Below are 18,052 nucleotides of genomic sequence, written 5' to 3'. Positions count from 1 at the left end.
CCTCCCAAGTGCTGGGATTAAAGGCCTGTGCCACCATGCCCGGCCTCATTTTATTTTCTTGATGTAGTCCTTTAAAAGTAGAAGTATTTAACTGAGTGAAGGACTTAACTCTCCTTTTCATGAGCCCTCCGGTTCTGTGCTTTGAAAGCTATTGACGATGCAAGGCTGCCCATGTCTCTCTTATTATCTTGGAGTGGCTTATAACCTCAGGTCTGTGATTTGTTTGGACTTGATTTTTGTGCAGCGTATGAGCCAGCATGGCCACCTGTGACACAAACACCAAGCCCTGACAGCTCACATGGCCACAGGCTAGTGAGACAGCAGAGAAATTAGGCATGAGGTTAAGTCTGAACGGCAGATGTGTGAGGTTGGCCAAGGCAGACAAGATCAGTGCTCTGTGCTGAGAGAGCCCTGGGTGTTTGGTGAGCAACAGGCATTCCAGGTGCTCAGACAGCAGCAAGCTGTGCCTGTGGGAATTCGTGAGGCTGCTTCACACCCGTGTTTTCTGCGCTTCTGAGTGTGTGAAGTGCTCGCTGCTTCAGTCTTTTCCCTAAACCATGCATATGTGATAAATGGACAATTTAAGGAAAGATACCAGAGAGTACCTCGGGTTTTACAGGAAGGTACTGAACTTGGCAGCCATCCACACACACTGACTTCTCTTCATTCCAATGTCCCTCTCTTCAGCCTTCCCCATTAGCACCCCTCCCAACTCAGTCACCCTGTGCTCTGGAGACTGGTGTCAAGCAAAGCTCCTTGTTGTCTCTCTCATGACTTCTGGGCCTGGTGCAATAAGCCTGGTGTGACCTCAAGAGAAGTGTGGTGGCTTTCTCATTAACAGCAAGGGAACAAAGGCTTAAAGTGGTGTGACCAAGGTCACAGATGGGTCACTTCCAGGGGATGTCCTAAAATGTCTCTGAGGACTTGCACCAGGTTTGTGACAGTTTGCAGGGATCAGTGAAGAGAGCCCCCTAAAGCTACAGTCACTGTCTGATTCAACAGCTGTCATCAGTCTTCACATCCACAGATGTCTAGGCTACCCCTGTCCCCTTGCACAGTGGCAGTCTCCCCAAAGCAGCCTGCTGTTCATGGAGCCCCAGGGATGGCCAAGGCAGGAGAAAGCACCCGCAGGAGCCTGCGCGGTTTCCTACGACTCCAGAGAGCCCTTTCTAACCCTCTGGCTGCTCCTTCAACAGGCGCCTTCCAACCTTCTGTTGCCATGAAGATTGCAGTAATCGGGCAGAGCCTGTTTGGCCAGGAGGTTTATTGCCAGCTAAGGAAGGAGGGCCATGAGGTGGTGGGTGTGTTCACCATCCCAGACAAGGATGGGAAAGCAGATCCCCTGGGTGAGTGAGCAGCTCAGGGGCAGGGAGGAGGGTGGGCTTGGGGGGTAAAGTCTGGGGTCTCCGCAGCACAGCCCTTGCAGAGGACACTTACACCCCTTCCATCCTGAATCCACCCCGATGCCAAGTGGCTGCTGGACTGCCCTGGAATAAAGTGACTATGGGGTGGGATCTGTATCCTGACCAGTGGGCATAGAGAAGTCCATTTTGTCCCACATACCTCTCTTAACTTCTCTGACCCAAGCATCTAATCTCTGAAAACCTCCTAGGGGTGGCTCCTGGCGTTGTCATTCCGTTCATGTCACCATCTTTGGGGCTCTGTTAGCCCTGAGTGCTCAGTCCACCCAAAGGTTCCTGGCACATAGAGTGGCTAGAGCTGAGAGGTTTCCCTTATAGCATCTTCTGGGTGTCCCTACCTCACTGGCGAGAGCCCTACCTCAGTCCTGGACCCTTTCCTTGGAACTGGAGCCCAGCACCCAGGATGCTGGGGCTTCCATATGATGAACAGAGCCTTCTCAGGCCTGATGGAGGAGGACTGTGGGGCACAGCTTAAGGATGGGAGATTGAGAGTAGGAAAGTGACTTTGTGGGACCAGCCAGATCCAGGGCAGAGCAAGCAGCCACAGTCTGACCCCTGGACTCTGATGATGCCTGCCAGGTCTCAGCCCTGCACCTGACCACAGCATGACATACATGACCCCACTGTCTGAGCTCTACAAACAGATACTAACAGTGATCAGACAATGTCTGCTCCCAGTACCTGTCAGTAACAGCCCAGGCCCTGTTGGGACCACTGCTTGGCCTTGACCTTGGATGGCCTGCAGGAGTCTCACTGGCCAAAGCAGTGAGGCTGCTTTGGAAGTGTAGTCCAACCTAGTCTCATCACAGCTGGTCACACTGTGAAGCTGAGATTTGTCCTGGTCGTTAGCTGGCTCTTTTCTCCTGTTTTATTTACCTTAGTACATAAGATGTTGTTATCCACATCCCAGGGATGTTAGCACCTTGGCAACACCCTCCTACTGATTCCAAACCTGGCGACATTGACTATGTAAATATTGCCCTCATGACCACATCAGGTCATGGTGGCAGAGATGAGGACAGAGAGCAGGGTCAAGGGTGGACTGTACACAACAGGAGTGTTCTCAAGAGAATTGCTAAGGATGTTCATAAGTACTGAAGAATGGTCGGCCAAAGAGAGCCCCTTACGGTCAGGGTTGTGCCTTCCAGAGGCCGCTGTTACCACCAACCTGAGGATAAGAGGGGATGGTGTTGTGCAGGAAACAGCCTGTAAGGAGCCCTGCAGGCTGGTGGGCCTCCAGGCTGCAGATGTGAGGAACAGAGAGTGTGTACATCGGGCGGGGCCAGGTCTGCATACTGGGAGCAGGGATTAAGCGGCTTCTCTGGGAAGGAACCCCTATAGCTGGGGTGAGGCATCTGACTAGGGTGGTGGACAGGATCCCACCGGAAGGACCAAACCCTTTCCTCATCCTTCTTGTCCTTCCCCCCCGACACCCCCCCCCCGGCCTCTTCACCTCCTCCTGGTACAGCTGACACCCAGAGGGTGGAGAGGTAGGGAAAGGGAAAGTAGAGATGTCAGGGGAGAGGAGGAAGACATAGTATTGGGCATGGAGGGGCCTCTGGAAAGGGCTGTAAGGAGAGAGGCTATAGGGAACCTGTGAGATCTGAGCAAGGGAGGCATTCGGAGGCCTTAGGGCTCGCAGCAGGAAAGTCCCTGCCCAGTATTCACCCGCGGCTAGCCCCACCCACATCAGAACTTTGCTGGACAGTGGGAACTGGGAAGGGGACCAAGAATGGGCCCGTAGCCACTTCTCTGGGTAGAGACAGCTGACAGTGTGTGGGTAGAACAGAGAGGAAGCTTGCTCACCTGCTCTCTCCACAGGCCTGGAGGCCGAGAAGGATGGCGTGCCCGTGTTCAAGTTCCCTCGGTGGCGGGCTCGAGGACAGGCTCTGCCAGAGGTGGTGGCCAAATACCAGGCTCTGGGTGCAGAACTCAACGTGCTCCCCTTCTGCAGCCAGTTCATACCCATGGAGGTCATCAATGCCCCACGGCATGGCTCCATCATCTACCATCCGTCTCTGCTGCCCAGGCACCGAGGGGCTTCAGCCATCAACTGGTAAGATGGAATCCACCCCCAATTTGCCTGGCAATCACCCTTCCTCAGCCTGAACCATCTCTCTGGGGCAGTCAAGTGCATGGTGCTGATGCCTACCCTGCCCTGCTGTGTGTCTCCCTGAACCACAGTAGGGGAGTGTGTTAAGACAGCATGCTTGTCAGGTGTGGTGCACACACATGGTTGGAGATCATAAACGCTGTTTCTTTTCTTCCCTTTCTATAGGAGGAGGTGTCAGCCTCCTATGGGAGGAGATAGACCACTCCCAAGAGTGGCAGGGGCCAGGGGCCAGCTCCCAGTGTATCCTCTGTGACACTTTCTATCAGACTGATACTTTCCTTGTATCTTCCAGGACCCTCATTCATGGAGATAAGAGAGGAGGCTTCACTATCTTCTGGGCTGATGACGGTCTGGACACCGGTGACCTTCTGCTGCAGAAGGAGTGTGACGTGCTTCCAGATGACACCGTGAGCACGCTGTACAACCGTTTCCTCTTCCCCGAGGGCATCAAAGGGATGGTAAGGCTGAAGGCTGGCCACGCCTGCCCTCCCATCACATACCTGCGCTGACCCAGTCTCTAGACTCTTGGCTCCACTGCCCTTCCTGATCCCCATTGGCCAGGCACACACACCCAATTTCAGGACTCGTGAACGAGGGTACTCACTCTTTAGGACCTCAAAGGGATGGGATGATGAACGTGAAGGAACTGTGGGCAGAGTAGGCAGAGCCCAACTCAAGAGGGTGTTAGCCTAAAAGGGCACTTTGGTTGGAGTCATTGACTAGACAAGTCCAGACACAGGGTGGGCCAGGTGTGGTTGAATCCAAAAGCCTCTAAGTCTTTGGAATCTCACATCTCAATTTGGTCCTTTTTCTGTTTAGTTCATTTTATCCTCAGGTCAGATGTCCTGCGTGACATGAAAGATCCTTGACTCCTATGTCTAAGCTTTCAGTCCCCTAGTCCATGGGGTGAGAAACCCCATTTCTCCAAGATATATGGCTGGAAGATCAGGGAAGACTCTGATTGGACATCCTGGGGTCATGTGGTTATGCTGACTCAGTTGTTGGCCTGAGCAACAGGAATACTCTGGTTTGTGGGGGACTCTGTGAACATCAGGGCCTGTAGAGTGTCCATCCAAGACAGGCAAGAAGGAAATTGGGTTCAGTATGACTCAGTAGCCAGTGTTGGTTCACACTTCATGTTTATTTTAGGCATATTTAAGAACAGCACAATTTGGTGAAAAAAGATTTCCTGGTGATATTTAATTCAATCCCATGTGTACAATAAAAGCTTAAGACATGACTACAGCAAAACCCTGCTTTGTAAAGTACATGTGACACCTGTCATAAAGATGGGTTCTGTAGATTGATTGAGGGAAAGCAAGTTCATGATAAGGGTCTGGGGATGGATGTGGTGTGGTCCCAGCCACATAGATAGCATAGCACAAATGTCACCAGGCTATTTACCATGTCCTTTCCCAGCCTTCTGGGCAGTCAACTGGTTATTAAACATCTCTCCATCTAAAGGGACAACCCTGCATGGTTTTTGTTTGTTTGTTTGTTTGGTTTTGGTTTTTAGAGGCAGGGTTTCTCTGTGTAGCTCTGGCTGTCCTGGAACTGACTCTTTAGAGCAGACTGGCCTCAAGCTCAAGATAACTGCAGGCTAACCCTGCTTGTTTAACATTCCTCATTTCCCTAGTCCTTATCTCTGAACACAGGACCTCTGCCTCCTACACTGATTGACTGTCTCAGTGATATGCATCCTGCTGTGATCAATTGCGGAAGATAGCCACTTAATTACAGTGGCGGTCCAGACTCTCCACTGGGCAGGGCTGTGGAAAGACAAGGAAGGACACAGACAACTTTTAGCCAGTGCCCCCAGGAGGTCCTAGTGTGTGTGTGTGCAAGCTGCTGTTGTTCCTGTAGGGTAGGCTAGTGAGAGAGGACCAAAGCCCTTGATAATCAGGCCAGGATGTTTTACAGACAAAGAGCCTTGTCACATGGCAGTGAACAAGGTGTCAGTCACCAGACCACTGCAAGCCCTGAGCCATCTGCCCCTCACCCCAGTCTGTTTTCACATCAGCTGCCTTTTTGTCTTTAATGTTTTCACTGTGTGTTAAACAGTAGTGAGCAAAGCTGCCTTGTTGAATACTTAGCCGGAGATGAGAGGACTTCACATTCCACAGCAAATGGCTCAGATGGCCATTAGAGACAGAGTATCCAAGGCAACCACTGGTCACATGTGTCTATTTAAATTAATTATAATTAATTTTCGTTCAGGAATTTGGGGATGGGAATCTAGCTCTGTAGTATAGTGATTACTTTGTATGTGGGAGGCCTGGGTTTCATCTCCTGCATTATAACACACACACACACACACACACACACACACACCCCTACCTTTGAAGTCCCCAGGAGCTGGCAATTGTACAGGACTGTACAAACACAGCCCATGTTTACCACTATAGTGTATTCCAACAGGCAACCTCCTTGCATTACAGTTCTGCTGCCCTATTTTTTTCTTTAATTTTTTTCTATTTATTTATTTTACGTGTGCGAGCATTTGCCTGCATGTATATATGTGCACCATGGATATTAGAAGAGGGCATCAGATCCCATAGAAGTAGAGTTATAGGAGGTTGTAAGCTGTCATGTGAGTGCTGGGAATGGAACCCAGGTCTTCTCACAAGAACACCCAGTGCCCTTAACTACCGAGCCACCTCCCCAGCCCCATGGCACTCTATTTCTTGTCAACAATAGCTCCTTTGGGTCCTCCTCAGGGTGGGTTACAGCCTCCTTTCCACTCCTTGATTCAGACCCCAGAGAAGTTGCTTTACTACAGACGCCCAAGCCCACATCATTCTCCTGTCACCCATACCCTGTGTCCCTGTGTCCATGCTGTAGGCTTCTCGGGTGCCTGCAGGGTGAGGACCAGGACTGGATGTGGGTGGGACGCTGATGCTGGGGAAGCTGACTGGAGTCACCTTTGCAGGTTCAGGCTGTGCGACTGATCGCAGAGGGCACAGCCCCGCGCCGTCCCCAGCCTGAGGAAGGAGCCACCTATGAGGGCATTCAGAAGAAGGAGACAGCCAGGGTGAGTACCAAACCCAGCTACCCAGCATCACCTGTGTCTGGAGTGCAGAAGTGGCTCAGGGAAGCAAGATTCCACTGACGCTATAGGAGCAGCAGTGGAAGGCAGGGTTCCAGCACAGCATCGAAACGTGGACGGACAAGGTCCCTTCAGGCGTCATGTTTTTCCTGTTTCTCTTTAAGTAGAAGAAGCAAGCATCACTCCAGGGAGGAAGAATAACTAGGGCTATGGCGTATATCAGCCTTGGAGCTGGAAGCTGCAGGACACTGGGAGGTTTCTTGGAGCAACAGTGGGTTGTCCTATGGCTGCCTCTTCCTGGGACTGGTTATCTCTGTACGGAGGTCTGCATGAGCCCTGTATACATAAAGATACTGTAGTGGGGCTCTACAGGATGGGCCAAAGCACTCTTCCTAGGGACTCTGTGGGACCTCAGCCACCTTGACAACAGTAGAGTAGCCTCTTCCTAAAGCCATTCTACAGGCTGTGCAGGGAGAGAACTCAGGTCACAGCCCCAAACCAGGGCACCCCGCTCTGCACTCAGACACATGTCTAGGAGGAAGCCCAGGTTCTACCTGCAAGATTAGGCCCACTGTGCAGCAGTCTTCGGGAATGAGAGAAGCTAGCTGAGGAGACAACATCTTGGATCCTACAGATCAACTGGGACCAGCCAGCAGAGGCCATTCACAACTGGATCCGTGGGAATGACAAGGTGCCAGGTGCCTGGACAGAGGCTTGTGGGCAGGTAGGTTCCCATGAGGTTGATATCCAGCAGAAGAGCTGTGTGCCCCCACCCTGCAACCTTGAAAACCACCCGCCAGGTTTAAAATGTTTGATAAATTCTATAGCCCCTATTCCACCTTCTCCCAAATGCCCCCTACACCAGGACTAGGAGACCCTGTACTATTCAGAACTAAAAGTGAGATGTCTGCTGCCACTGGTAGCCCCAGAAACCTACTGAAACCTGGGATTCTGCTGAATTTGCTTAGCTTGAGCCTCATCCCATGTTCTCAGATGCCATAGGCCCAGCTCTGACCTTGCCCCAGGAGAGGGGCAACTTACTTTGAGCTGAAACTGAGCAGCAGCTGACTTAGGATAGAGAGATGCAAGTCTTGTGTACCTCTCAAAGTCTGCCCGGTGTCCACACAGTCTGCTGTCTAGTCCCCTGACCCCCAGCTCACTGTAAGTGGACTATGCAGAGGACCCTCACTTTCTGCACTGACACACAACCCTTCACTGTGGCTGCTTCATCTGCAGCAGTGGTCAGCAGCAGCCAAGGGTCTGTGGCTTTGTGGCATACCTTGAGAAGACTTTCCTGGGGGTCTGTGTCCCTGAGAAAGTGCAAAGGTCTCAAGGGTGCCCAAGGCTTGAGGCATCCAGGTCCTCAGATCTTCTGGATAGCATCTGTGCTCCCAAAGACTGGGTCTAGGTCAGCCTCAGTCTTGTGTGTAGATTACAGCTCTTCCAGGTCTCTCCTGTTCCCCCTGAAGGCTGGTCTCAGGCCCACTCAGCATGCACACTCACTCTAGGGTCACACCAGCCCCCATACCACTTGGCCCTCTCAGCCCTGTGGAGTTTCAGCTGGGCTACAGATAGCAGGGACTCATCGGCTGTCTCTTGACTTTTCTCCTGCCATAGAAGCTGACGTTTTTCAACTCGACACTCAACACTTCAGGACTGGTGGCTCAGGGAGAAGCTCTACCCATCCCAGGAGCCCATCGTCCAGGCCTAGTCACCAAAGCAGGACTCATCCTCTTTGGGAATGACGATAGAATGGTAAGCACAACTGTGAGTCACCGGCCTGGATCATAGGTTCAAGGTCACCCATGCTGCTGTCCTTAGGCTCAAACCCTACAGGAAGACCTCAGGCTGCCCTTGAAGAGACAGAAAGAACCAAGAGTCAAGGGAGAAGCTGCCACCTGAGCACAGGCTGTGTGGGGCGGGGCTGCATTTTCTCTGACAGGCTGGACACCCTATGTGACAGAAATCCTTACCAGTAGCCCTGGCCTAGGATTTAAAGGCGTCAAAGCCGTGCCCTTAAACCCCTAGGCCTCAGTTTCCCTCTCTCTGAATGGGGTGGCTGCTGAGCTCTGGTAGTCATTACTGGACTTTGCATATCAGAATAGCTGCAGAATTGAATGGAGTGTACTTAGGCACCAACCGCTATTTAAAAACCACGAACAGGCATCCCACTTCATTCTCCAGACAACCCTAGGAGTTAATTATAGATATTGTTTGCATATTTCAGAGGAGCAAATCAAAATGAAAAGACTTACCAAGTTTGCCCAAGGTTTCTCAAGCTAGTCAGTGCCAGAGCTGGGCTTCAGACCCTAAATCCTGGCTCTGAGACTGCTGTGGCCCTGAGACTCCACTCTGGGAATTTTCTTACAGGTGTGGTGAGAGGCAGGTCTCCAACACTTTGCATCCTTGACTGTGTGAGTGTGGCTAAGGTGGAGGGTGGAGAGTTGTGCAGACTGACAAGGTTCTCTCCTGTAGTCTCATGCTATATTATGAGAGGCCAAGGCTGTCTATCAGCTGCCATTTAACAGTGGGTGGGCACTTAGGTATGCATTACGCATGTGTGCAGACTGAAGCTATCTGTCTGTTGTTGAGGTCCCTATAAATAGCATCTGAGAGGGAAACTATCCCACAGATGACTATTCAGGAGCACCCTAAGGGGAAAAAAAATCCCATGTGGCTATGAGGGCAGAGCAAAGCCACAAGGTAAGGAGTGGGTTTGTCTGATCCAGGTGTCTCTGAGGATCCGTTGACTGCCTCTGCCCTGAACATGTGCTCACGGGTCAGCATCTGCTGTTCTTGTCCTTGGAATAGTGTGGAGCCCTTGGCCTCTCTGGTCACAGATGCTTTCCCATCAGGTGCAGTGAGGATGGAACTGTGCAGTAGGCTGTCGGTGGCCAGCTCCTTGCAGCAGCTGGAGGCTGGTGTTAGCATTCAGGAGGGGTAGGCTCCCCAAGGCCCTGACTGTCTCTGCCCCTGCAACCATACAAACAACAGAGCACAGAAGCCTTCGGGAAACATGACTCAGGCTTGTCTGCTGGGTCTAGCTGGCCTTCTGCTTGCTGACAGTTCTAGAATATCTTCAAAGGCAACTGTGTTGCTATAGACACTGTGTTTGACCCTGGTTGTGACTCTGGAATATTCTTATATCTACCTCAGATTGCCAGATTTTGTAATGTTATTTTATGAGTTACTTGAACTCTGTTTGTTCATACACAATTGTCTAATACATGTTAGAAGGTTGGACAGAGGAAAGATAAGATAAATGATTTTGGATGAGCTGGCAGCAGGCTGGCTTGTCTTCACTGAGAAGGGTGACTCTGCCTGCACTGCACACTTAACACAAGCTCCGCAGAGCTGGAGCCAGGCTCTGCCTGGAGTGCTGTCCTCGAGGATGCAGACCAGGCTTACTGAACTCTCCTTGTATCCTTTCCTCTCTCTACCTGTATCTCAGACAGCTGTTTGTCCTCCAGATGTTGCCGCCGCCTTCTGGGAATGATCCCATGACTAACGCTGCATTGTTGACTCAGCTGACTTTCACTGTAGTGCTGCAAGCATTTTTTTTTTTCTGATGAGAAGCTGTCCTTTTAGTAGAAATAACATCATTATTCAACAAAAGAAAGCACTTGGCTTGTGGCACTCAGTGGTAAGGGCCTGCTTGACATGAGGGAGGCCCTAGGTCTGTCTGTCTGTCTGTCTGTCTGTCTCTCACAAACACACACACACACACACACACACACACACGAACATATGCAGTGCACACATGTGCACACACATGCGCACTGCACACATAGAGTCTAGAAAGCAAGCAGCAAGCCCAGAGTGGCAGGAGACAGACAATTAGGATCAAGGACAGACATGCATTGTACGGTTTCTTCCATATGCCTAGGACAGTGTGTCTCAGTTCTGTCATCTCCTGTGGCTCCTGCTCTCTTGGCTCTGAGGGTTGGAGGGAAATTGCGAATTCCCTGCTCAGCTGCCCATCCTATCCTGGTCCTACTGAAGTTCTCCCTTTTGCAGCTGCTGGTGAAGAATATCCAGCTGGAAGATGGCAAGATGATGCCAGCCTCCCAGTTCTTCAAGGGGTCTGCTAGCAGTGCCCTGGAGCTGACCGAGGAGGAGCTAGCCACAGCAGAGGCCGTGCGGGTAAGACGCACCTTCAGTGGTGCCACACAGCTGGGCAGATTGTACCCTGTACATGTGTCTAATGTGTTCACATTCTCTGGAGTTGGGGATGCACTGACCTTAATCAGCATTGCCTCTGTCCCGTGTTGGCACTTTCTGATGTCCCTGGTCCCTCCTTCCTTTGTACCTGGGCCCCTGGGATTTGGGTCAGCTGAATCTGGCTTTTCTAGGGACTCACTCCAGTTAACAAATGAAATTTAGCTTTAATTTAGTTAAAGGTGGGGACTTAACCCCATCACCTGTGATGCATGTGTGTCTGGAACTCACACAGTAACACCCAGGTGGTGACCAGCAAAGCTTCAGAGACAGGTTCCCTTCTAGCTCCTTCCCTACACAGTCTGTCATTCCCACTTCACCCCCTCCCAGTGAGCACACCAGAGAGGGGAAGGGAGGCGAGAACAACCTCAGGTGGCAAGTAAGTGCAACAGAAACAGACTTCTGTAGGAAACAGACTTCAGAGAGCAGCTTGTTTTTATTGGGGGATGGGGTGGGGCAGGGAATAAAGGCTTTTTAAACTTTATGGGTGAGTAAGTTATATGGGGTATGTAAACAGCATTGGTCAGGGCCAGGGTGCTGGGGATGCCTCGTTTGCATATGGAGGAATTGCAGTGCTACTGGACATGGCCTTAACCTGGCTTAACTATGAGACTTCCTCTGCTGTCAGCAAAAGTGGGGGTGCAGGACTACATGTGCCTGGGACATGCAGGCCTGAGTCAGGGGATGGAGTAGTCCAACTTCCTACCGCTCTCAAACATGACTCAACTCCACTCCTACTCCGGACTGGCTCTCCCCCACAATGGTCTACAGGTAGCTTCCTCCTCTGTGATCTAGCCTGAAGCTGCGTCAGCAGCTACCTCCCAGGATCTGTTCCTGGCCCCTCCCACTCTGTCTCCCTCTGGTACTGAGCCTTGCTGAGCAGATGACACTGAAGGGTTTCAGCTTAGTCATCCATCCAGACAGGGGCTCAAGGACAGCTGCTCCTCTGCCTGTTATGACTCTATCCAGATAAACCCATCTGAGAAGCCAGCCTCGTAAGTTGAATCTTCACTGAGTGCACCGGTCTTAGCAGCATGCATAGTAGAGGGTATTGGTGTGCCCATGAAGCTTCCCTGGGGCTGCAGCTTGCCCTACCCTAGGCATCAGGAGCAGATCCCACCATACCGGTAGTCTGGAGAAAACTCCCAATGCAGAATTCCACGTGGGCTTTACAGTACATGAAGAATCCATGTGTGTCTCTTACTTAACAAGTACCACCCTCATACCATGTGAAAAAGAGAGTGGTAAGTCCTCACAAGCTAAGGGACTTGGGGACACTTGCTGAGCTCCTCCTGATTGCCAGACAGTGGGTGGGAGTGGCGGGTGACGCTGATGTCCATGTAGAGCTCCTAGCGGTGCAGACAGTAAGACAGCTTTGGAAGACATTCTGTACAGAACAGGGCCTGTAAGACGAGGCCTCAGAGATGGGGTCAGCATTGGAGAAAAGCTGAGAGCTGGCTACAGAGAAAAGATCTGGATAAACCTTACCGCAGAGGACTATGTGTGTAAGGACACTGCAGGTGCAAGAACACCACAGGTGCAGGAACAGCACAGGTGCAGGGATAGCACAGGTGCATGGACAGCACAGGTGCAGGGTCAGCACAGGTACAGGAACAGCACAGGTGCAGGGACACCAAAGTGCAGGGACAGCCCTGTTTGAAAAGATCACCTCTGCCATGATCCGGAGCTGAATGGAGGTGGGTCACAGCTGGAACCAGTGTTATAACACTGAAGAGTAAGACAAGAGACAGTCATGAGGTGCCACGTGGTCCAGGTTAGCAGAGAGCAAGCTTTCCCTAGGAAAGCTGGGCACTTTAAATGTCTGGGAGAGAAAGGAGGAGGAAAGGGAGGAAGGAGGGAAGAAGAGAGAGGAGGAAGGAAGAAAGAAGGGAGAGGAGGAGGGAGGGAACAGCTCCACATTTGCTAGGTTTAACCCCCTCCCTCCAAATAAAGAAATTTTCAGGATATTCTTGGAGCAGCCGCTATGGCTGTAGCCCTGAGGCTGTAGCCTGTTCAGGGTCACTGGACCAGCTGGACCAGCAGGCTCTGAGCCAAAGATGCTTGCTTACAATGGCTGCTGTGGAGTCCTGTGCAACAGGGTGAAAGTTGTCCCAGTGGATGTTATGATTGGGTAGTTCAGTCTGGCATCTGTTAGGGACAGCCTTCCTACCACAACCACTGGGGGTGCCAGCTGCTGTGCTCTCCTCACTTGCCCAGTAGGCCAGCAGCTTGTTTTGCTGTGCTTCAGAGGGTGCAGGTCAGAGGAGTGCTAGCCAGCCAGTATCTCAGAGCAGACAAGTCCATGAGGCCCTCACTGTGTCTGGCCTTCACCATCATTCCATGCTGCCATGCGAGTCCTGTGCTGGGAACACTGGAACCCTGACAGCCACACCAAGGCCAGGAGTGAGCCTTTCTGATACCCAGCCATTTTCCATTGCCTTCACTGTACAGGTGACCAGCAACCTAGTGTCACAGAGGCCAGAGCTGTGGCCCTCTCTGGGCCTTAGAGACAGTGCCTTGAAGACCACAGGAGCTGGAACCCACAGCCAGCCATGAGAATGGCACCCTACTTCTCCCAGCATCTCTGTCTCTCATGGCCTTTGTTTTCCAGAGCTCTTGGATGCGAATTCTGCCCAATGTCCCAGAGGTAGAAGACTCTACAGATTTCTTCAAGTCAGGAGCTGCATCCGTAGATGTTGTGAGGTGAGTCCAGGGACAAGGGAGTCCCTTCCAAGTATCTACTATGGCCCCATTGAAGCCACTGTTGGTTGTATTTGTGTATCATTCATGAGATCAGAAAGGGCCCTCCATCAGATATAGAAGCTAGGCCTAAATATCTGCCCCCAAACTGGCCTTTCATCCCGGAAGAGCTGCTGATGCCCGGCTGTCATTGCTAACCCTTGGCTCTCCGTTCTTCTTCGGATCTCCCTGCAGGCTGGTAGAGGAGGTGAAGGAGCTGTGTGACGGGCTGGAGTTAGAAAATGAGGATGTTTACATGGCCACCACCTTCGGGGACTTCATCCAGCTCCTAGTGAGGAAGCTGAGAGGGGAGGACGGCGAGAGCGAGTGTGTCATTAACTACGTGAGTGCTGCCCTGTGACACCACCAGGCACCTGAGCACCTGGAAGCCAGGAGCCTGGCCCTCACCCTCCAGTTTCACCAGCCCTAGATAACATCTCCCACAGGAGACATTGCTGCCCGGTGCACAGAGTATGGGAAAGTCGTGTTTCAAATCTCTAGAGGGGCTAGAGAGGAGGGCTTCTGTTCCCAGTGAGAGCAGTCGACTCTGTGTGTTCAGCTTGTGCAAGGGGAGGTGCCACAGTGACTATAAATACATATACGAGAAAGTTCCTGAACAGTTTCCCTTAGGAGCAGCCGGCCAGTCTACCACCCACAGTGGAGGGGGTCCTGGGTACTTTGTTCACCTCATGTTTTGGAACAAAACTGGGAAAGTACAGGTGGCCAGGGTGGACTCCAGGTGACCCGTAGGATAGTGGACAAAGAGCCAGTGAACAGACTTCAGGACAGGCTGGTGTTCCTGGGACTCTTGGGTTCAGGGTGAAGAAGTTCATGTAGGAGTGGCAGGCAACATGTCCGAGGGTAAAAGAACCTTGCTGCCCATAGCAAGATACCACCAAGAATCCCCCCACCTAGCCCTGTATCTCCTAAGAATCTAGCAGACCTGGGACTCCAGCCCTGGCACTCTGCCGAGCTGGTGGACCTTGACCCTCCTTACCGTAACTCAGGGGCCCCACTGTCTAGGGCAGTTCCTGGAACCCCGACCTTTGTGTGGCTATACATCCGTCTGTGCGTCTCTGAGCATGTCACATTCATCTGTGAGTCTCTGAACGTGCATGATGTCACATGCATGGTGTCACAGATGCCTGTGCGTGAGGGACCCACTGTAACTACGCCTTCTTCCCCAGGTGGAAAAGGCAGTGAACAAACTGACTCTCCAAATGCCCTACCAGCTCTTCATAGGCGGCGAGTTTGTGGATGCTGAGGGCGCGAAGACCTACAGTACCATCAACCCAACGGATGGAAGTGTGAGCAGCCTGCGGCCCCCTTCTTCCCACCCACCTCCAACCTGCCTTCTAGGGACAGTGGCCAGGGGCCTGTGCCTGGATGTATGTCTTCATTGCAGACATGCAAGGGTTCCATCCTAGGCCCCAGGAGTGGAGTAGAGCAGGCTGATGAGGAGAGGGATGAGAGGGGGCAGGAAGGGGCCGAGGAAGCAGAATCTGCTTTCTAGAACAAGGATGCTTAAGATGCTTGCTCCCATCCACGCGTCAGCCATCTCCCGTGTCTGGAGGCCACTGTCTGCAAGTCTTCCTCAGACAGAAGTCTGTGTGTGCCAAGCATTCTTGACTGTGAATCTCTCATGTCATGATATGATATGATGATATGATAACACGGGAGATCACACATGAGGGTCTCAGAAAAAAAGACCCAGCATGGGGATGGACCTTCCGTCTGCAGGTTCCCACTCAGTCCACAGAAAATAGAGAAACTTAAAATGGGCCATCTAGGGTAAGGCGACAAAGCGAAGTCCAAGGGGCTGGCAGGATGAGAGGTGCCCTCGGGATGACAACCTTGCAAGTGCGACATGGATAGAGCTGCCTGCCAGGCCCTGGGGGCCTTGGGTGGGAAGGGGAAGGTTGTCCATTGCAGCCTACAAGGAGATGCTAGTCTCGCTTCTCTGCAAAGCCCGTGGGGTTCCCACAGGACCTATCAAGCCAGGGCTGGGACTGGGACATGGCTCAGCTCACTGAGCCTGTGGATCTCAGCTGCCACTGCGAACAGCACTAGACTACCTGTGTCCCTCACTTGTGGCTGGGCTATCAGTCCCTTCAGGCTCCATGGGAATGTGAGAGGGATGGGCAGGGAGCTCCCAGCCCCACCCGCCTTTGCTGTCTGATTCCTCCCTGTCCACCAGTGGCAGAACTTTCCTTCTGTGCCTGCCTCTGACTGGCTTCAGGATGAACCAGGGGTCCAGGGAAGGCTGTCATGGCTCTATCCTTCCCACAGGTCATCTGCCAGGTGTCTCTAGCTCAGGTGAGTGATGTCGACAAGGCGGTGGCAGCAGCGAAGGAAGCCTTTGAGAACGGACTGTGGGGAAAGATAAATGCGCGTGACCGGGGCCGGCTCCTGTACAGGTGAGAATCAGGAATCACCAGCTGCAGCCGCCCTCACCACCTTCAGCTAGGAGCAGGGGCCAGGGTGGAACCCTATAGAGGTTCCCCATAGTGAGAAGTGGCCTGGGCTTGCAGCAATAAGGTCTTCAGAAAGTCTGGAAAGGCAGATGAGGTGTCCACAGCTAGCTGTGACCTTAGAGGAAAGGTGGTGGGGTCAGTGAGAAGCTGCAGAGGTGAGACTGTGCTCCAGAGGGGACACAGGATGAGGTGCCAACAAAGGGGAGATGTGTCTGGGCCTGCTTGTCACTGCTCAGCCTGGCTGCCGGCCACTGCAACCTCCTGGTGTCATGTCTTCCTCTTTCAGTATTTTTAAAAACTGTTATAATAGTGTATGGCCTATGGTGTGTGTGTGTGTGTGCGTGTGTGCATGATGTTTGCAGTTTATGTGTGATGTGTAGTGTAATATTATAATTAAAACTGTTATAATTATAGTGTGTGGTCTATGGTGTGTGTGTATGTGTAGTATGTATATATGTGGGGGGATGATGTTTGTGGTTTATGTGTGATGTGTAGTGTTATAATTAAAATGGCTATATTTACAGTGTGTGGTCTATGGTGTGTGGTGTGTGTATGATCTGGGTGTATATGTGTGTGGTGTGTGTGTATGTGTGTACATTATGTATGTTGGAGTGACATTTGTAGTATATATGTGATGTGGGGGGTATGTATGTGGTGTGAGGTGTGTATGTGTGGTATGAGGTGCATGGTATGTGTGTGGTATATGTATCTGTGTGTGCTTGTGATATGTGTGGTGTAGTATGTGTTTGGTGTGTGTATGTGTGGTTTGTGTGGCAGAGTATGTGTGTGGTATGTACTCTCTGTGTGGTATGTGTTTGTTGATGGTGTGTGTGTGTGTGTGTGTGTGGTATTTGTGCATGTGTGTGTGCATGCACATACATACATACACATACATACATACACTGTGCGCATGGAAGTCAGAGGACATCTTTCCTGAGTCAATCCTCTCCTCCCATTGTGGGCTCCAGGTCTCAAACTCAGATTGTCAGGCTTGCATGGCAAGGGCTTTTAGCCACTGAGCCTCTTGCTAGGCAACATCTTCCTCATAGTAATGTGTTTTAGTAACAGGAAGGGGCCTCTCCATGTAGTGCAAGCTGACAGTCTTGGATCTCTGGTTGCTTGAGTTTGTGACTGAAGGTTGCAGCTATAAAGGAGCCTACATAAAACCCTGCACCTCTAGAGCCTGGACCACAGTGTGGGGGACACAACAGTGCCCCTTGTAGATGCAAAACATAGCTCTCCTTTCCAAAGTGGCAAGAGCACTGGAGCTAACGGGAGTGCTCATGGCCGGGAAGTGCAGGTCCAGATCGCCCCAAATAACATGTTCCGACATGAGAGCAGTTCCGTACAATTTAAAAATTCTGGGTATGTGTGTTAGTGTGTGTGCTTGCTCATGTGTGTGACACGTGCATGGGTGGAAATTAGAGCTCAACCTGAAGTGTCAGTCCCTGTCTTCCACCTTGTTTGAGGCAGGGTCTCTTGTTATTTCATAGTTGCCTAAGCCAGGCTGGCTGGCTCTCCTGTTTCTGTCTCCTGCCTCACCACAGGCATTCTGGGAGCCTGCAGCACAGGCATTCTGGGAGCCTGCAGCACAGGCATGCTGGGAGCCTGCAGCACAGGCATGCTGGGAGCCTGCAGCACAGGCATGCTGGGAGCCTGCAGCACAGGCATGCTGGGAGCCTGCCTAGGTGGATTCTGGGCATCCAGACTCAGGTTCTCACACCTGCAGGGCAAGTGCTTTAAGCACGGAGCCCTTCCTAAGGTTTTACAGCCACACCACAACAGAAAGCCGTACATCAAGGCATTTTTTAAAATTGCAGAATAGAGTCAGGCCCACAGCTCGGCTGTTTAGAGCACATGCTGCTCTTGCAGAGGACCCAAGTTCGGTTCCCAGCATCCACATGGCAGCTCACAACCTCTGCAACTCCAATTCCAGGCGGCCTGAGCCCCCCTTTTGTCCTCTGAGGCCTCTGAAGGCACTGCACATAACATTGTGCACATACAGACCTCCAGACAAACAGACACATAAAATAAAATAAAA

The 18,052-nt window shown here is 51.8% G+C and overlaps 1 protein-coding gene across 5 annotated transcripts in view; it reads left to right on the top strand.

The window, feature by feature from the left end:
* The window catches only part of Aldh1l1 (aldehyde dehydrogenase 1 family member L1), a 57,537-nt gene that overhangs the window by 14,990 nt on the left and 24,495 nt on the right, over positions 1–18,052 (top strand). For 4 of the 5 annotated variants that reach the window (XM_085840311.1, XM_085840307.1, XM_085840308.1 and 1 more), the window contains 11 exons: positions 1,197–1,346; positions 3,243–3,477; positions 3,827–3,992; positions 6,464–6,565; positions 7,215–7,304; positions 8,198–8,335; positions 10,598–10,723; positions 13,410–13,501; positions 13,733–13,880; positions 14,725–14,844; positions 15,827–15,954. In XM_085840311.1, coding sequence (XP_085696437.1) covers positions 1,220–1,346; positions 3,243–3,477; positions 3,827–3,992; positions 6,464–6,565; positions 7,215–7,304; positions 8,198–8,335; positions 10,598–10,723; positions 13,410–13,501; positions 13,733–13,880; positions 14,725–14,844; positions 15,827–15,954 — 1,472 coding nt within the window. In that variant the 5' untranslated portion in view covers positions 1,197–1,219. The remainder of the gene's footprint in view (positions 1–1,196; positions 1,347–3,242; positions 3,478–3,826; positions 3,993–6,463; positions 6,566–7,214; positions 7,305–8,197; positions 8,336–10,597; positions 10,724–13,409; positions 13,502–13,732; positions 13,881–14,724; positions 14,845–15,826; positions 15,955–18,052) is intronic. The other variant, XM_085840312.1, reaches the window with a different exon arrangement.

Source organism: Mus caroli, unplaced genomic scaffold, assembly GCF_978045245.1.
Source record: "Mus caroli unplaced genomic scaffold, Mus_caroli_1 scaffold_7, whole genome shotgun sequence".
Lineage (NCBI taxonomy): Eukaryota > Metazoa > Chordata > Mammalia > Rodentia > Muridae > Mus > Mus caroli.
Note: the sequence above shows the minus strand (reverse complement) of the source record. Positions and strands in the feature narration are given on the sequence as shown.